Raw genomic sequence first — 14,328 nt, forward strand, 5'->3', positions numbered from 1 at the left:
CAGGCATCCCGATCCTCTCATGTGCTTCAGCGCACTGAGAAGGGGAGTTTTGCAAGCCTGTGGGCATGCATTCTCAACTGGTCCTAAAAACACACCTGGAAAGGGGGTGTACTCTGCTTTGCTGTAGATCTTTCCTGTGTAAGTGGGGTTTCCAGGTCAGCTGGCTGGGACCAGAGGAAACCCGGGAGGTGGCTTCCTCAGGCTGCCCTGCCCTCCTCCCTCCTGATTGTCTTTGCCCTTCTATGTCTGGATTCTGGTCCCAGACAGATGGACTACTCTGCCACTTTGCATGCCTGTTGGACCTTACATAGATTAATCTTCCGTATCATGTTCCTTGAACTCCTGGTTCATTTGGTCTAGAGCACAAGACCCTTTAGGCAAAGTAACCCCATCCTTCATTACATGACTTGTCTGTCCCCCTTTGATGGTAGCAATGACTTCAATGAAAAAAAAAAAGGAAATGGTTTTCTGGTGTGTACATTTTACGTAAACAATCAGAGTTATATATAGCATTAAGGGTTTTTATTTTATTTTTTATTTTATTTTTTTTAAAATATATTTTATTGATTTTTTACAGAGAAGAAGGGAGAGAGGTAGAGAGTTAGAAACATCGATCAGCTGCCTCCTGCACATCTCCCACTGGGGATATGCCTGCAACCCAGGTACATGCCCTTGACCGGAATCGAACCTGGGACCTTTCAGTCCGCAGGCCTACGCTCTATCCACTGAGCCAAACCGGTTTCGGCAGCATTAAGTGTTTTTAAAATGTATGTGTGTATTTACTATTTTGCTGGCCATCTATTTGACAGTGGATAATTGAAGAATCTTTGAAGACTGAAATGGACAAAGCATTAGAAGAGAGTGTTCAAGAAGAAATGAAAGACAAATCTGCTTGTGGTGAAAATGCTTTGGAGAAATATATGAAAATCATCCAGGAGGACCAAGACCTGAATCTGGTGGATAAGGTACTGATGCTGTAAACCGGAGGTTTGTGGGTGGGGACGCGAGGGCTTCTGTGGTTTGTTAGAAAACTTTGGGATTAGAGTCTGCCTTCTCTATCCCATTGTATGCCATAAGTGTCTGTAGATCACCGGTTCTCAACTTGTGGGTCACGACCCCTTTGGGGGTCGAACGACCCTTTCACAGGGTCGCCTAAGACCATCGGAAAACACATATATAATTACATATTGTTTTTGTGATTAATCACTATGCTTTAATTATGTTTAATTAGTAACAATGAAAATACATCCTGCATATCAGATATTGACATTACGATTCATAACAGTAGCAAAGTTACAGTTATGAAGTAGCAACAAAAATAATTTTATGGTCGGGGGGTCACCACAACATGAACTGTATTAAAGGGTCGCGGCATTAGGAAGGTTGAGAACCACTGCTGTAGATGCAAGCGACGGATCTTCCCCATATGCCACATGCATGTATAAAAAAAAAATGTTTTCCCTAAGTGGAAGCCCTGGCCAACTTTAAAATCATTTTTCGTGAGAATTTTCAGCTGAAAATATTTAAAAGCACCCGAATTGTGAGTAATATATTTATTTTTATAGTATTCATTGCAAATTGATTTTTAAACTCATAATATCGTGGTATGTGGGGATGGTTTCCATTTTGGATGTGGCAGTTAACTGGCTATTGGAGACAAAAAGGTAAAAGCAGAGAAAATCCAAAGTTCAAATGTAGCCTCGAGTCTCTTAAATGTATTACATTCTTGACAAAATTTTATCGCTTTTGCTTGGGTAAAGATTGAACAGATCTTGATTTGTCAAGGTTGAGATGTCTCATTATTTTCAGAACAAGAATGAAATTTCTATCAATGAATAACGAATGCATTGGTACTATCTAAGACATGAATATGTTACATAAGTCTGGAATACTATGGCTGTTGAGAATGCACATGGGATAGTTTGAGCTTGCTAAATTTCATGTCTAAAAGTCACCTTTTTGGACTCTTAAATTATATTTCAAAAAGTTCTCAGAGATATCAGAAGTCTTTAATAAAATTAATACATTAACACATATCTAATTTCAAAATTATTCTTCCCCCTCTTTATCAGAGCTCAATAGAAAGTGTTGGAGAGAGCTCGCAAGTGGACACGCTGCCCTCTAGTGACAAAGATGAAAGGTATGCTTTCCCTACCATTGTGTTCTTACCCAAACCATTATCAGATTGCTGGCTTTGTCAGCAATGGCACCATTCAGATGTAGTCTGCCTTTAAGAAATTATTGAACTAATCAAATTACTGACATCAAAACAAATCTGTTGCATGTTGAAGTTTTGATATTGCTACTGATACAAATTAAGTGAGGGCAGAAACCCCACAGGGAAGAAATAGGAACATTAGAAAAGTCCCCAAATGAACTGACAAGAATTTAACAAATTTTTCGTCTTTCCCTAATTTAGTTCCACAGGCCTGCCTCATGAAGAACCAGATGACTTTTGGTAAACACATGTGTTGCCCAGCTTCTTTCTCATGTAACAATAAAAGGCCTATGTTCTCTGTAATAAACAGAATTCTCAATAAAAATTGTTTATGCAATTCAGTGTGGTTTCTTTTTCACCATTTTATTTGGTACTCTAGTGTATAAACCAAAAATCTAGTCAAGAGATTTTCTAATTTCTTTTCAGAATTCCTAATTCTTAGGCCTTTCATTACTCTAGAATGAGTTGCTAAGGGTTTTTCCCGTTTTTGTGTTAGATTTTATTTCTTTGAAAACTTACTGGTCAAATTCTAATCCTGCATTTTGGAAGTTTCTTCTGTGTTTTCTGCTCTCCAGAGTTGGGCTACTGCCTGTCAAACTGGAGGGCGTCTTCCCCAGCGCTATCCTTCTGATTTGTCCCTCAAAATAAAGACAGGTTTTCCATTCCAGGCTTCCGAAATTGTACAGTCCACTGGGCTTTGCTTCTGACATCTTTGTCTTGAGAATGAACCCAAACCCTGAGATGGTAAGAAGAGGAGATAACATTTACTGGCACTTACTGTGTGCCAGGTACACTTTAAACCTATACCTGTATTAACTCACTTAATGCTCATATCAGCCATATGAAGTGTAGGTACCGTGACTGTCCATATTTTACAGATTAGGGAACATGGGGCACAGGTCAGAGACTTGACCAAGGTCTTATGATGGTCCAGTTGTGCAGCCAGGACCCAGGTGTTGAGACCAGCACTGCCTCTAGCCTGGGCTGTGCTGAAGCTGCTCCTGTGAAAGACTTGCCAGGACCTGGAATGGCTCAGTCACTAGAGTTGCTCCTCTCCAGGATAACCTTTAGAAACTGCACTTCACCCAAATCAAGGTAAGTGCACTCAAACGCAGCACAGTATAACTTCCACACAGGTAAGAGGAGACCTGTTTGCTGCTGCCCCCATTTCTTCATCTTCGTACTCCTGCAGCTCTCAGTCCAGCAACTTGCTGTGGGAGCATCTCGGGGAAAGTTCTTTAACGACACTGCCATTATGGTCACTAAAAGTGCATCCAGGACTGCTCTGAGGGTGAACAACCATCCCGGTTTGCCTGGACGGGGGCATTGTGGGGAAACACGGGAGTTGGTTGAAAAGTCTGTGAGGAGGATTCTCTGAAAGGTTGGAGGCCTCTAGGGGATTCTTGCCAAAGGCAGCAGACCCTGCCTTGACTTTTCCAAACAAGTCTAAGCCCCCGGGTGTTTTACTGAAATGTTTATATTTAGACTTCAGGACATCCTTGTTTTAAGGACACTATAAATACATGTTTTCTCAAAAATACCCTACTAGTAACATCTAAAGATAATTTTAATTCAAACTATTGCAATGAAAGCCTAAGGAGACAGGCAAACAAAGCTGTCTGGTTCCTTTAGCTACACAGTCCATTAACCCTCTCACAAAAAAAACATGTCAAAAGAATCATCTGTCACTCAGGATCTGCTGGTCAGTCCTGGCAGGGCATTTCCCGGGACATGAGACTCGGTATTGATGACCACCCAGTTAATACAGGAAGGATTTGTCTGGTTAATTCCAGGAAAATTCTAGAGCCGAACATTTTCCTTTACAAATACAAGCTGGGCTGCTTTGTTTGTGCCAGTGATACTTGTCTGGCCCGTAAGTTCTATAACAAAGTGGTTGCCTTTCAAACCTTTGTGATTGCGCCTTTGTTCTAGGTGATGTCCAGTAGTTGAGGTGGTGTCTAGACTGTCAGTGCCCCAATGGGGATGATCACAGTCAGCACCTAGATGCAGTCTGATTGGAAGCCAGGCTCTGACAGCGACTGGGAAAGTGTGTATAGTAGTTCCCTTTACCCAGTGTTTCCCTTTTGGCAGATTGTTACCCATGGTCTGAAAATACCAGATGGGAAATTCTAGAAATAATTCGTAAGTTTTAAATTGCATGTCATCGTGAGTAGTGTGATGAAATCTCACACCATCCTACCTGGGATGTGAATCCTCCCTTTGTCCAGTGTCACCTGCCCATCAATCACTTAGTAGCCATTTCAGTTATAAATCGACTGCTGAGGTAGCACAGTGTATGTGTTTAAGTCACCCTTATTTTACTTAATAATGACCCTGAATACATTTACATAACTTTTATTAAGGTATAGTGTTGTAATTGTTCTACTTTATTATTGTTAATCTATTGTGCCTAATTTATAAATTAAGCTTTATCCTCGGTATGTATGTACAGAAAAAACATAGTATATATAATGTTTGGTACTATCTGTGGTTTCAGGCATCCACTGAGGTTCTTGGAATGTATCACCTGCACAGAGGGTTGGACTTCTGTAGAACTCCTGGGACAAACTGGGAGATGCATATTTTTGCCTACTCCCTCTGCATTTGGCCTGGGTGTATAGCTGTGGGTGTGTGGTTTCACGCCTGGTAAGAACTGCTTCTTTGTTTGCTACAGGCCCGTGGGACTTGTGAATGTAATCACTTCTGGCTGTCAGAGGCAGGCAATCTGGGGACCTGTACCTTGGGTGGCAGCTGCTAACACCAGGCAGAGATGTGTATATAAGCTTCTTTCTGGAAGATACTGGTGATCTGGAGCTGGTGGGGGAGGCATCCTTGGCTTCTTTAGTGTCTAGGGAGGATGGCACTCGCCCCCTAGATGTGTGCTAAATTAGAAAGAAACCAGACTCTCAGGCAGCAGTTTTTAATATATTCAAATAGACCAGTTTCAGGGAAAGCAGTACTTGGTGAATCTAGAGCTGGTTTAGAACTGTTTGTTTGTATGTTACATTCTTGTGGGCTTTATGGCCATAAGCTCAGTTGGCCTTAAGAGTGAGGTGTTTGGGAGCCCATCTCAGGTGGGTCTTAAAAGATGGAGCACTAGATAGGGAGTGCAAATCCTTTGCTCTTCAGGAGAACCACGGGGTCAGGGGTCTGTCCCCTCCTGATTGTATGGTGGTGTGCTTCGGATGGGGTGAGACCATGTCTCAGACTTTCCGGCCTGTTTCAATGGGGCTATTTTCTTGTTCGCTGCATGTATAAGAAGAGCTCGGCTAATTTTTTTCAGAAAAACTTCCATGTATAGTGGTACATTCGGTGTACCCATGGGAGAGAGTAGTTCAGAAATGTGCTGTTGTCACCTATCTCAAGGCAGATTCCATTTAAAGAAAAGTAAGTCATTTCTCATGTAGCATTTCAGATGGCACATTACCTAGAATGCCTAAGAATACAGATTTCGAGATGCAAGACTCCCTGCAGCCTCCCCTGCTTCTGCCTCCACAGGACCCCCTGAGTGAGTCTCTGTTTAAATCTTCCCAGGTGAGTACAATAATATTTATACATACTTAACATCCGTGTGAGAGAGAAACCAATCAATTGCCTCCTGCATGAGTCCCAACCAGGGTATCAAACCTGGGATCTTTTGGTATATGGGACGATGCTCCTGAATCAACAGCCACACCAATCAGGGCGCAGTAAGTTTAAATATCAAAACATTGAGGAAGATTAGTGGAGCAGTTTAGAAAAAGAATGTTCTTTGCCAAACCTGACTTCTATTTGCATTTTTATTTCCTAAAAACTTGGTAGTTTTACTTATCCTAAATATTTATTTTGAAAAGTTACCTTAAGCAACATCTATAATTTTTTACATCTATAATTTTTTACAAACATCTGGGAACAATTAGCCTTGCACTAGCTAGAGAAATATGCCATTGTTTAGGAAAATATGTAAATAGCAAAGTGGATTGTCTCTTAAATGTTCTAATATTATGGCTAGCATAGCATTAAAAAGCCCTAAAAGGATTTTTTCCCAAATTTTTATTGTGGAATTTTGGTCCTCATTTTTTAGTAGACAAAGTATTTTTGCTTGCTGATTTTTCTTTTTCATGATTACTATTTTTTGTTGTTGTTAATCCACATCCAAGGATATTTTTTCCATTGCCTTTTTTTTTTTTTAAGAAGAGAGTGGAAAGGAGGGACGGAGGGGGAGAGAGAGAGAAAAAACAAACATTGATGTGAGAGACATGGATTGGTTACCTCCTGAACACGCCCTGACCAGGGCTAGGGATTGAACCTGCAACCCAGGTACATAGCCTTGACCGGGAATGGAACCTGCGACCCTCTGGTGCGCAGGCCGACACTAACCACCGAGCACAATCTGCCACACACTTGTTGGGTTTTTCAATGAGTGGCCCCTCCCCTAAAATTTTGACTTTCTTTTCACCTCTTAAAAGTTATTTCACAAGGTATAACTAGATAAATGGAAACAGCTCCATCTGCTAAAGGTTTTCACATTTGTGGCATGATTACTGTTGATAATAAAGAGACCGCACGTGATCTTATCTAGCCATGATTTACACAACATTTATTTAGGTGATTCATGTAACTTAAGAAATAATTACACAAATGCTACATTAACAGAAGGTATGAAGTATAGTGTGACAAACAGCAAACTAATTGGGCTCCTGATTTGGTCTCCTACTGATTGTGAATGAAGGGCGGTTATCTGGAGGCGAAAAGCTGATTATTACTAAGAAAAGTTGGAGAAAATTCAAATGTGTAATCATTCTAACAAGTCATTTTAAACATTATAAAATGAAATCTTAAGGAACAGTTTTAGCTCTGCTGCTTTAGAAAATACTGTTAGCTCTAGCCCTGGCTGGTGATTCTCTGTGGTTAGAGTGTTGCCCTTGGACTGACAGTTCACGGGTTCCATTCATGGTCAAGGGCACATACCTGGGTTGCATGCTCGATCCCTGGCCCCGGTCAGTGCATGTGTGGGAGGTAACCAATCCATATGTATCTGTTTCACATCAATGTTTATCCTTCTTTCTCCCTTCCTTCTACTCTCTCTAAAAATCAAAGGAAAAAATATCCTCGGGTGAAGATTAACAAAAAAAGAAAACACTGTTAGCTCTAGATCTTTTTAAATATTCCCCAATAAATCTTTCAGTAGATTTCTATACCTCGGGTTTGTAAAATAGCCAATGACATATGGACCCTTATGCAGATTGTTCCTTATACTTTCCCTTAACTTAAGTTTTGTGTTCATCCCATAGGTATATTGCTTTCATTAAGTCAGAAAATGTCTATATTTTTCACAAAGAACTGTAAAGTGTTAATGGTACTTTATGTAAAGTACACCCTAGTGGGTGAGGTCATTTTCTTAAAAGAGATTTGTCAGAAATGAAACATAGCACTCTTAAAAGCTGGATTTCATACGAATGTGAAATCTTGATCATGCATACTATTTAAAAATGACACCATACTGAAGACGGAGAAAGAGAACATTTATGTATGTCAAAAGGCAACTGAATGAAGCTATAATTTTATTTCATTTTTCTTAGTACATCCACAACTATTTCCACCTAAATAGATCTTTAAAATAAGCATACACAAGTATTGACTATTATCTACAAATATTTATTATAACACTGGAATAGAACTACAGGAAGCCCTTGGCACTGATAGAAAATATTGATTCACTGTTAGGTTACAAAAATTTATACATAGCAAAATTTAATGCTCTTTACATAAAAAATATTAGACTACTTGAACAAAACTTTCGAACATTCTTGGTAGTAGCCACCAGAATTAGAAAAGTCAAATTAGGCTTTAGACACTGCTTCTAGAACACTGGACTCTAATGGCACCTGCACTGCCGGAGGAAACATCGAAGTCTGCCATGCAACAGAAAGCACATCACCAAGCTAGTCCGGAACAACCGTTCTACACGGGGGAGAGCTTCTCCCACTAAAAAAATAGTCAAGGTCCAAATAGGCATGTTTAGGCATTAACAACCACAACTGAAAGAATCCAAATGAAATATACTTGTTCAATTTTAATAGCATGTTGATAAAGTTATGCTTCCTTTCATTGCAATACAGTTCTGCACATGTATGTTTTAAAATCCAGGAAAACAGCCAAACCACAAGTTAATTCTTAACATGAATATACATAGTTAACCCTATATTATGCAGCCCCCTTTAAAAAGCACGGATGCACCCAACAGTTATATGTATCATTTCATAAAGAACAACACAAAGTTTACCATCACTAATACCCAATACCTATAGTCACTTAATGTTCTGGTACACAATGATTTAGAAGGCAAGTTTCTGAAAATGGCTTAAACTCAAGCAGTTGTTTTGCTGAACATGGAACTTTGATTATTCCAGGAAACTAAGGTTTAGATAAGAAAAAGTGAAATAAATACCCTAATTTAAATTACTTAAGTATTCAAGTCTATAAAAGTAGGAGGTCTGTGGTCTATTCGCAATTAGGTTTTAGATAGTTGGTATGAAACTGTAAACTCACTTTTCAGACCACATAAAAATGGTTTAGAATGGTGGTCATTTTAATAAGGTAACACTTCTTAATTTAAAAAAATGTTTGTGGAAAAAAATTCTATGAAGTATTTTGGATCTCCCGTTGTGATGCAAGTTCTTAGAAATTTACAGCAAATACTCATTAAGGCTGAGCTGACATTTATTTCCCAAGAAGAATGATGACAAGTGGGTCATTTTATTACAATGAAGTCTTTTAGAAAATTGATTCCAGAAAGCTTGTCAAGGAGTCAGAATTCAGCTTCTTTAATGGTAGTTATAGCAGAATTATAGTAGCACATTTTAGCATTATTGAAAAAAGATTTCTGATTGGATCATAAAGTTAAGGTGTCCTAATCAATTGTAAGAATTACATTATCTTTGATGAAGCCACTGTTCAATAAATGTTGGCTGTCAGAAATGGAACTTCACACCAATTCCATTTTATTCCCTATTAGGTACATCTGTTTAGGGACAGATGGCACACATGAATTTATGGTCCCTTCCCTTGGTGCTGGCACATCATGGGTCCCTATCAAGGACTATGCCATATTCTCAATTCCTATCTTGGTAGGATTGCTCTAGCAATAAATGTGAACATGCCACAAATTTCAAAAAGATGAACAATCATTTTGTCAAAAAGTGTTGCCTTTTAAAATGGCTAACATGAAACCTCCTGTATCTGTTCTAAAGGAAAAGGTTTACCTACTAGAGGGTTTTTCTAGAAATACATCCCAGCAGCTTGAGATAGACAGTGAAGTGTTTGTAGTTCTATGTGAGTTTGTTTGGTGGGAAACACATCTGTACTGCAGAGCAGCTGCCTGATGATTTGTCACAGCTGTCAATGTGTCGGCGGAAGCACTCTGGCAAACGTTTATGTATAAGAATTGAGTTGTTCTTTTGACCGGGACTGGATATCTTGCAGTTCCTGTTCTTCCTTTGCTTTGATATCCTGGTAAGCCTGCATTTTGCTGGCATCCTTTAAGTAAGCCCAGTTAGAAGACAGTATCATGAGGAAGTGGATCTGGAAAAGAAGGGTGAGCATGATGGCTAGTGAGCATGTCAGAGGCAAAGCAAGCTGCTAGGTAGATTAGACGGACTTTACTGTAAGAAAGGGAGAGGGTTATTTCATATTAATACTCATTCTGCAATCAGAGGCATCAGATACTGAGAGCATGTTCTAGTAGAGTCAATATTAAAAGGCAGAAGAAAAGTTAGTATCCCGACATAATGCACTTGAAAAAAATGGTCAAAGTTAATTAAGAAAAAGCAAAAATAGAACACATAGAGGGTGCTTTTACCATTTTGAGAATAATTTTAAAAACTGATACAGAAGTTCAGAAATGTGGTTATTTTTAAATAAGTGCGGTGCAAATATCTTTGCTATTGGACAAAAATCAATTACCCAAAAGGCCTAAAAGTCTGAACAACGTTTATTTTTAGTAAGTAATAAAGAGCTACATATTTAACATGGAAAAATTAAGTGAATGTCAAAACCAAACTTAAGAACTATAAGCAAAGCATGCAGTCTCTGTTAACAATTTTTTAGTAGTAAAACTACATTTTCCATTTTGTAACTGCCATTATTTCATTTCAAAAATGTAAAAATCCATATTGGCATTCTTTACAGTTGATGTGGTCAACACTTTTTCCCATTTATTTTCCTCATCTTTCCTGCAAAATCTACATCTCAAGTTCCTTATATTTCCTTCTCAACATACTTGAGACCTTCAGATCCAGGAACAATTCCTCTTCCTATTAAAATCTTTCGAGTGCCTGGTTGGTGTGGCTCAGTGGTTGAGCATCGACCCATGAACCAGGAGGTCACGGTTTGGTTCCCAGTCAAGGGCACATGCCTGGGTTGTGGGCTTGATCCCCAATAAAGGGGGTGTGCAGGAGGCAACCAACCTGATTCTCATCATTGATGTTTTCTATTTCTTTGTCCCTTCCTCTCTCTAAAATAAAAAAATTAAAAACTCATGTGCAGTTTGAGAACTGGCTTTAAGGAATCAGTTACTACTTACCAACAACTTAGGGTTATCAATTTTGTGGGCTCTGAAAAGAAGGATTGTGTTATGTTTAAAAAAAAACTCACATAAATCCTTTTTTCAGAGAAAACAAATGGGTGGCCTTTATTTTACTTCAGATTTTCACCTTGCTTGAGGGGCATTTATTTGGTAGTGAACCATGCAATCATAAAAAACTTTTAATGAAATTTAAAATATATTTATAAAATATTTTTCAGAAGGAGTCTGACAAAACAAAATCCAGACTAAGACAGTTTTCTTTCATTTCATCTTCGGCACTGTGTTCATTTTTGCCATTGAACTTGGTTATCAAGCCAGTAAAAATAACGGAAAATGCAGGTGTTTCAGAGTTTTAATACTTCACTTAGAGATGTTGTTTAAAGTTTAAGTTGAAGAAAATTAATTTTTAATGGGTGCTGAGCAATGTCAGTAAATAACTGAATCCTTTTCAAAATGTGGAAATAGCCAGATCTCATAATTTTGTAATTCACGTACGGTAAGTCATCTTATTAACCTTCCACGCAGAATGAGTTGACTAAAGCTATTTACAAATTACTGGTGCGAAACTGCAGAAGCCTAGACTCTGCTTTAGTCTGGGTGTCAGTGATGTTCATGCTACATCGTACAGCTCTCTAACGCTCCTTATGGGCCTCATGCAACTTAGAATTTAGTGCAGCAATCTTCCCGACTCTTAAACTTCAAAACCGCATAGTTATATGTAGTAGCCATCATGTAGATCAGCTGGTGGAAGAGAACAAAACAGGACAGTAAGATATAGGCAGTGAGGGCCAGTGCCACACTTCTAAACTTGGGTGGGGTGGGGTGCCAACTCAGCCTACGGTGTTTCTTTTTCCCATTTGTAACCACCACAGGCGATTCTCACATCTAGCGCACACAAACCTTTTCTCATTTCACATACACCACATCAGTCTTCAGCTTGGCCCATGGTATGTTTATTAAAAAGACTAGGACGTGTTTAAAGGATGACAAGATACAGTTCTGGGTCAGTAGCATCCGATGAAGCTAAATGCTCTATTTCCCATCATCTTTCCAAAACTGTCTACTCAGGAGCAATTGGTCCTCTCCTGCCTGTTAAGCCCAGAGAGCTGGCAGCAGCCCAGACAATGGGTCACACTCTGAGTGAACAGGTGCTTTCTTTTCATGGGCTGTCATGGGAAGGGATGACTTCAGGGATGGAAAACCTGGGGATGACTCATTTCTGAGCTGATGAGATGTCCCCCTTTTGCTTCACCAATCTTAGATTTCTTGAAATCACAAACCAAGCCCTCCCAAAATACATATCAGTGCACATACATACATACACACACCTGTTTGTGTTTATACAGTTGATCCTCATTATTCACAGATTCTATATTTTCGAGTTTGCCTACATACTAAAATGTCTTTGTGGCCCCCACATTAGCACTCACAGCACTTGCATGGTATTCATGGACATGTGCAGAGTGGTGAAAAAGTCTCGTCTCCTAGTGGAGGTCAACCGAGGTGACACTGCCTTTTTGTTCCAGCTCTGTCTGAGCACAAGTGTCCTTTTTGTCAATCTGTTTAGTGCCATGTTTTTTGCATTCTTGTGGTTTCACTCTAAATGTTCCCTGTTCCAGGTGCTGTGTAATGGTTTTAAGTGCAAGAAGGTTGTGAGGTGCCTTCTGAAGAGGATACATGTACTGACTGAGCTTCATTTGGGTATGAGGCATAGTGCTGTTGGCCGGGAGTTCAGTGTTAGTAAATCATGTCTTTGAATAGAATCCCACAAAGCAGGCTTCTGTATTCCATTGGTTTGACAAAACTGTTGTGACCAGAGGCTCGCAGATACCTAATCCTGTATTCCCCCAAGGAGCAATGGCTCTGTGTTGGTTAATTCGGTGTTGAGAAAACTTTATTAAGCATAACTTCTGTGCACAAGATCAACGGTACAAGTGTGTATGTATATATGCACATTTCCTCACATGACCATTTATCCATGATTGAAGTCATGAAAGTAAGGGCTGAATAAGCCACATTGCAATGTTCCCGTCCTAGTTAACAGGTGTTCCAGGTGTTGGTCCCCTTTCTTTCCACAGAATCCAATTTACATTACCTACAATCAGTGCCAGTACAGCCAACTAGTACACCCTGCGATCTAGACATGTGATAGGTTTACACAGGTGAAGTTAAACCCACCTTGAGTCCTAGAAGTGTTTCCTGGAAGGGAAACCTGTCGTTATAGAGACTGCTGGGAGGGGGAGCTAGAACAGGCCAATCCTCAGGCCCTTACTCACCAGGGCAATGACGGTGGCACCAGCTCCAGCACAGGCCACAATGAACAGGTGATAGGACATGTAGAACTAGGAAAGAAGAGGGCACCAACATGAGCATTTCATGTGTAATGAAATGGCCTACTCCCGTTCCAACATGCTGCATCATCTTTAAGTATTTACGCAAGGCTGAGTATAAGTGTGTGTTCCAGTCCAGCCCAGTTGGAATCACCTGGTGGGTGTTTAAACTTTCTGATGCCCTAGAGCAGTGGTCGGCAAACTCATTAGTCAACACAGCCAAATATCAACAGTACAACAATTGAAATTTCTTTTGAGAGCGAAATTTTTTAAACTTAAACTATATAGGTGGGTACATTGTTATTAACTTAATTAGGGTCCTCCTAAGGCTTAGGAAGAGCCACACTGAAGGGCCCAAAGAGCCACATGTGGCTCGTGAGCTGCAGTTTGCCGACCAAGGCTCCTAGAGTCTCACCCCATAACAAATTGTTCCCTGCCCTCTCCTGTAGCTTTCTGCCTCCTGTAGGATGTGTTGTCACTCTGTTAGGGGTAGGGCCACAACATTAATAACAAACAGAATTTCTAGAGGATGAGGCCCAGAAATCAGGATTTTAAAAAGATTTCCCAGGTGATTCTAATGTGCAGCCAAGTTTGAGAACCACTGATCTGGAGGCTGGGGCTCAGCCATCAGTATATTACAATGCTGCTCAATGACTGCAATGTGCAGCCAAGGTTGGGATTCCCTGCCTTGAGCCATTCCACACTATGGATATACACACACTGACCAGCCAGGTCGGCAGGGGCTCATTATTTCAGTAACTGATTGCTTTCTAAAAGCACATTAGGGTTCTCTTATACATGCAAGTTTCTACTGGTGCATTTAAGAGTTTTATAAACCAATGCCTGAAGAATATTCTAGGGCCAGAGGTTTTAAAGCAAAGAATGTTAAGATTTACTGCCAATTAAGGGTGCCCTAGAAATAACAGCAATCACTCTGGCAATATAAGTGACTGACTGTAACTTGATTTATAAAATTTTGACTTAAATACAAATACAGGGGACACTTTCCCCTGAAAATTAATTTACACTTGTCCTGTGACATGTTCTAATTTGAAAAACTGAAGGTGAAAGAAAAGAGTCTCTTTATACTTTCAAAAATCAGGATTGGGGTCACTTACAAATTGTTGCAGAAAGAGAAAGCTTTCTGATTGCTACGATCCTCACTGAATGAAAGGGCCATCTTTTAGGTCAAAAGTGGTTGAGTACTGATTACA

At 39.7% G+C, this 14,328-nt stretch overlaps 2 protein-coding genes across 8 annotated transcripts in view; one reads left to right on the forward strand and one right to left on the reverse strand.

The window, feature by feature from the left end:
• Window positions 1-2,558, forward strand: part of OFD1 (OFD1 centriole and centriolar satellite protein) — a 37,854-nt gene extending 35,296 nt beyond the window's left edge. For both annotated transcript variants that reach the window (XM_081115072.1, XM_081115071.1), the window contains exons 21-23: window positions 810-965; window positions 2,073-2,140; window positions 2,420-2,558. In XM_081115072.1, the coding sequence (XP_080971198.1) occupies window positions 810-965; window positions 2,073-2,140; window positions 2,420-2,462 (267 nt within the window). In that variant the 3' untranslated portion in view covers window positions 2,463-2,558. The remainder of the gene's footprint in view (window positions 1-809; window positions 966-2,072; window positions 2,141-2,419) is intronic.
• Window positions 2,559-7,701: 5,143 nt separating this feature from the next.
• GPM6B (glycoprotein M6B) overlaps window positions 7,702-14,328 on the reverse strand; it is a 144,319-nt gene continuing 137,692 nt past the window's right edge. For 3 of the 6 annotated variants that reach the window (XM_081115078.1, XM_081115077.1, XM_081115075.1), the window contains 2 exons: window positions 13,061-13,126; window positions 7,702-9,781 (listed from right to left, as the gene is read on the reverse strand). In XM_081115078.1, coding sequence (XP_080971204.1) covers window positions 9,632-9,781; window positions 13,061-13,126 — 216 coding nt within the window. In that variant the 3' untranslated portion in view covers window positions 7,702-9,631. Of the gene's footprint in view, window positions 9,782-10,172; window positions 11,526-13,060; window positions 13,127-14,328 lie in introns of those variants that run through there. The other 3 variants (XM_081115080.1, XM_081115079.1, XM_081115076.1) reach the window with 1 other exon arrangement.

This window comes from Myotis nattereri, assembly GCF_964212035.1.
Source record: "Myotis nattereri genome assembly, chromosome: X".
Classification (NCBI taxonomy): domain Eukaryota; kingdom Metazoa; phylum Chordata; class Mammalia; order Chiroptera; family Vespertilionidae; genus Myotis; species Myotis nattereri.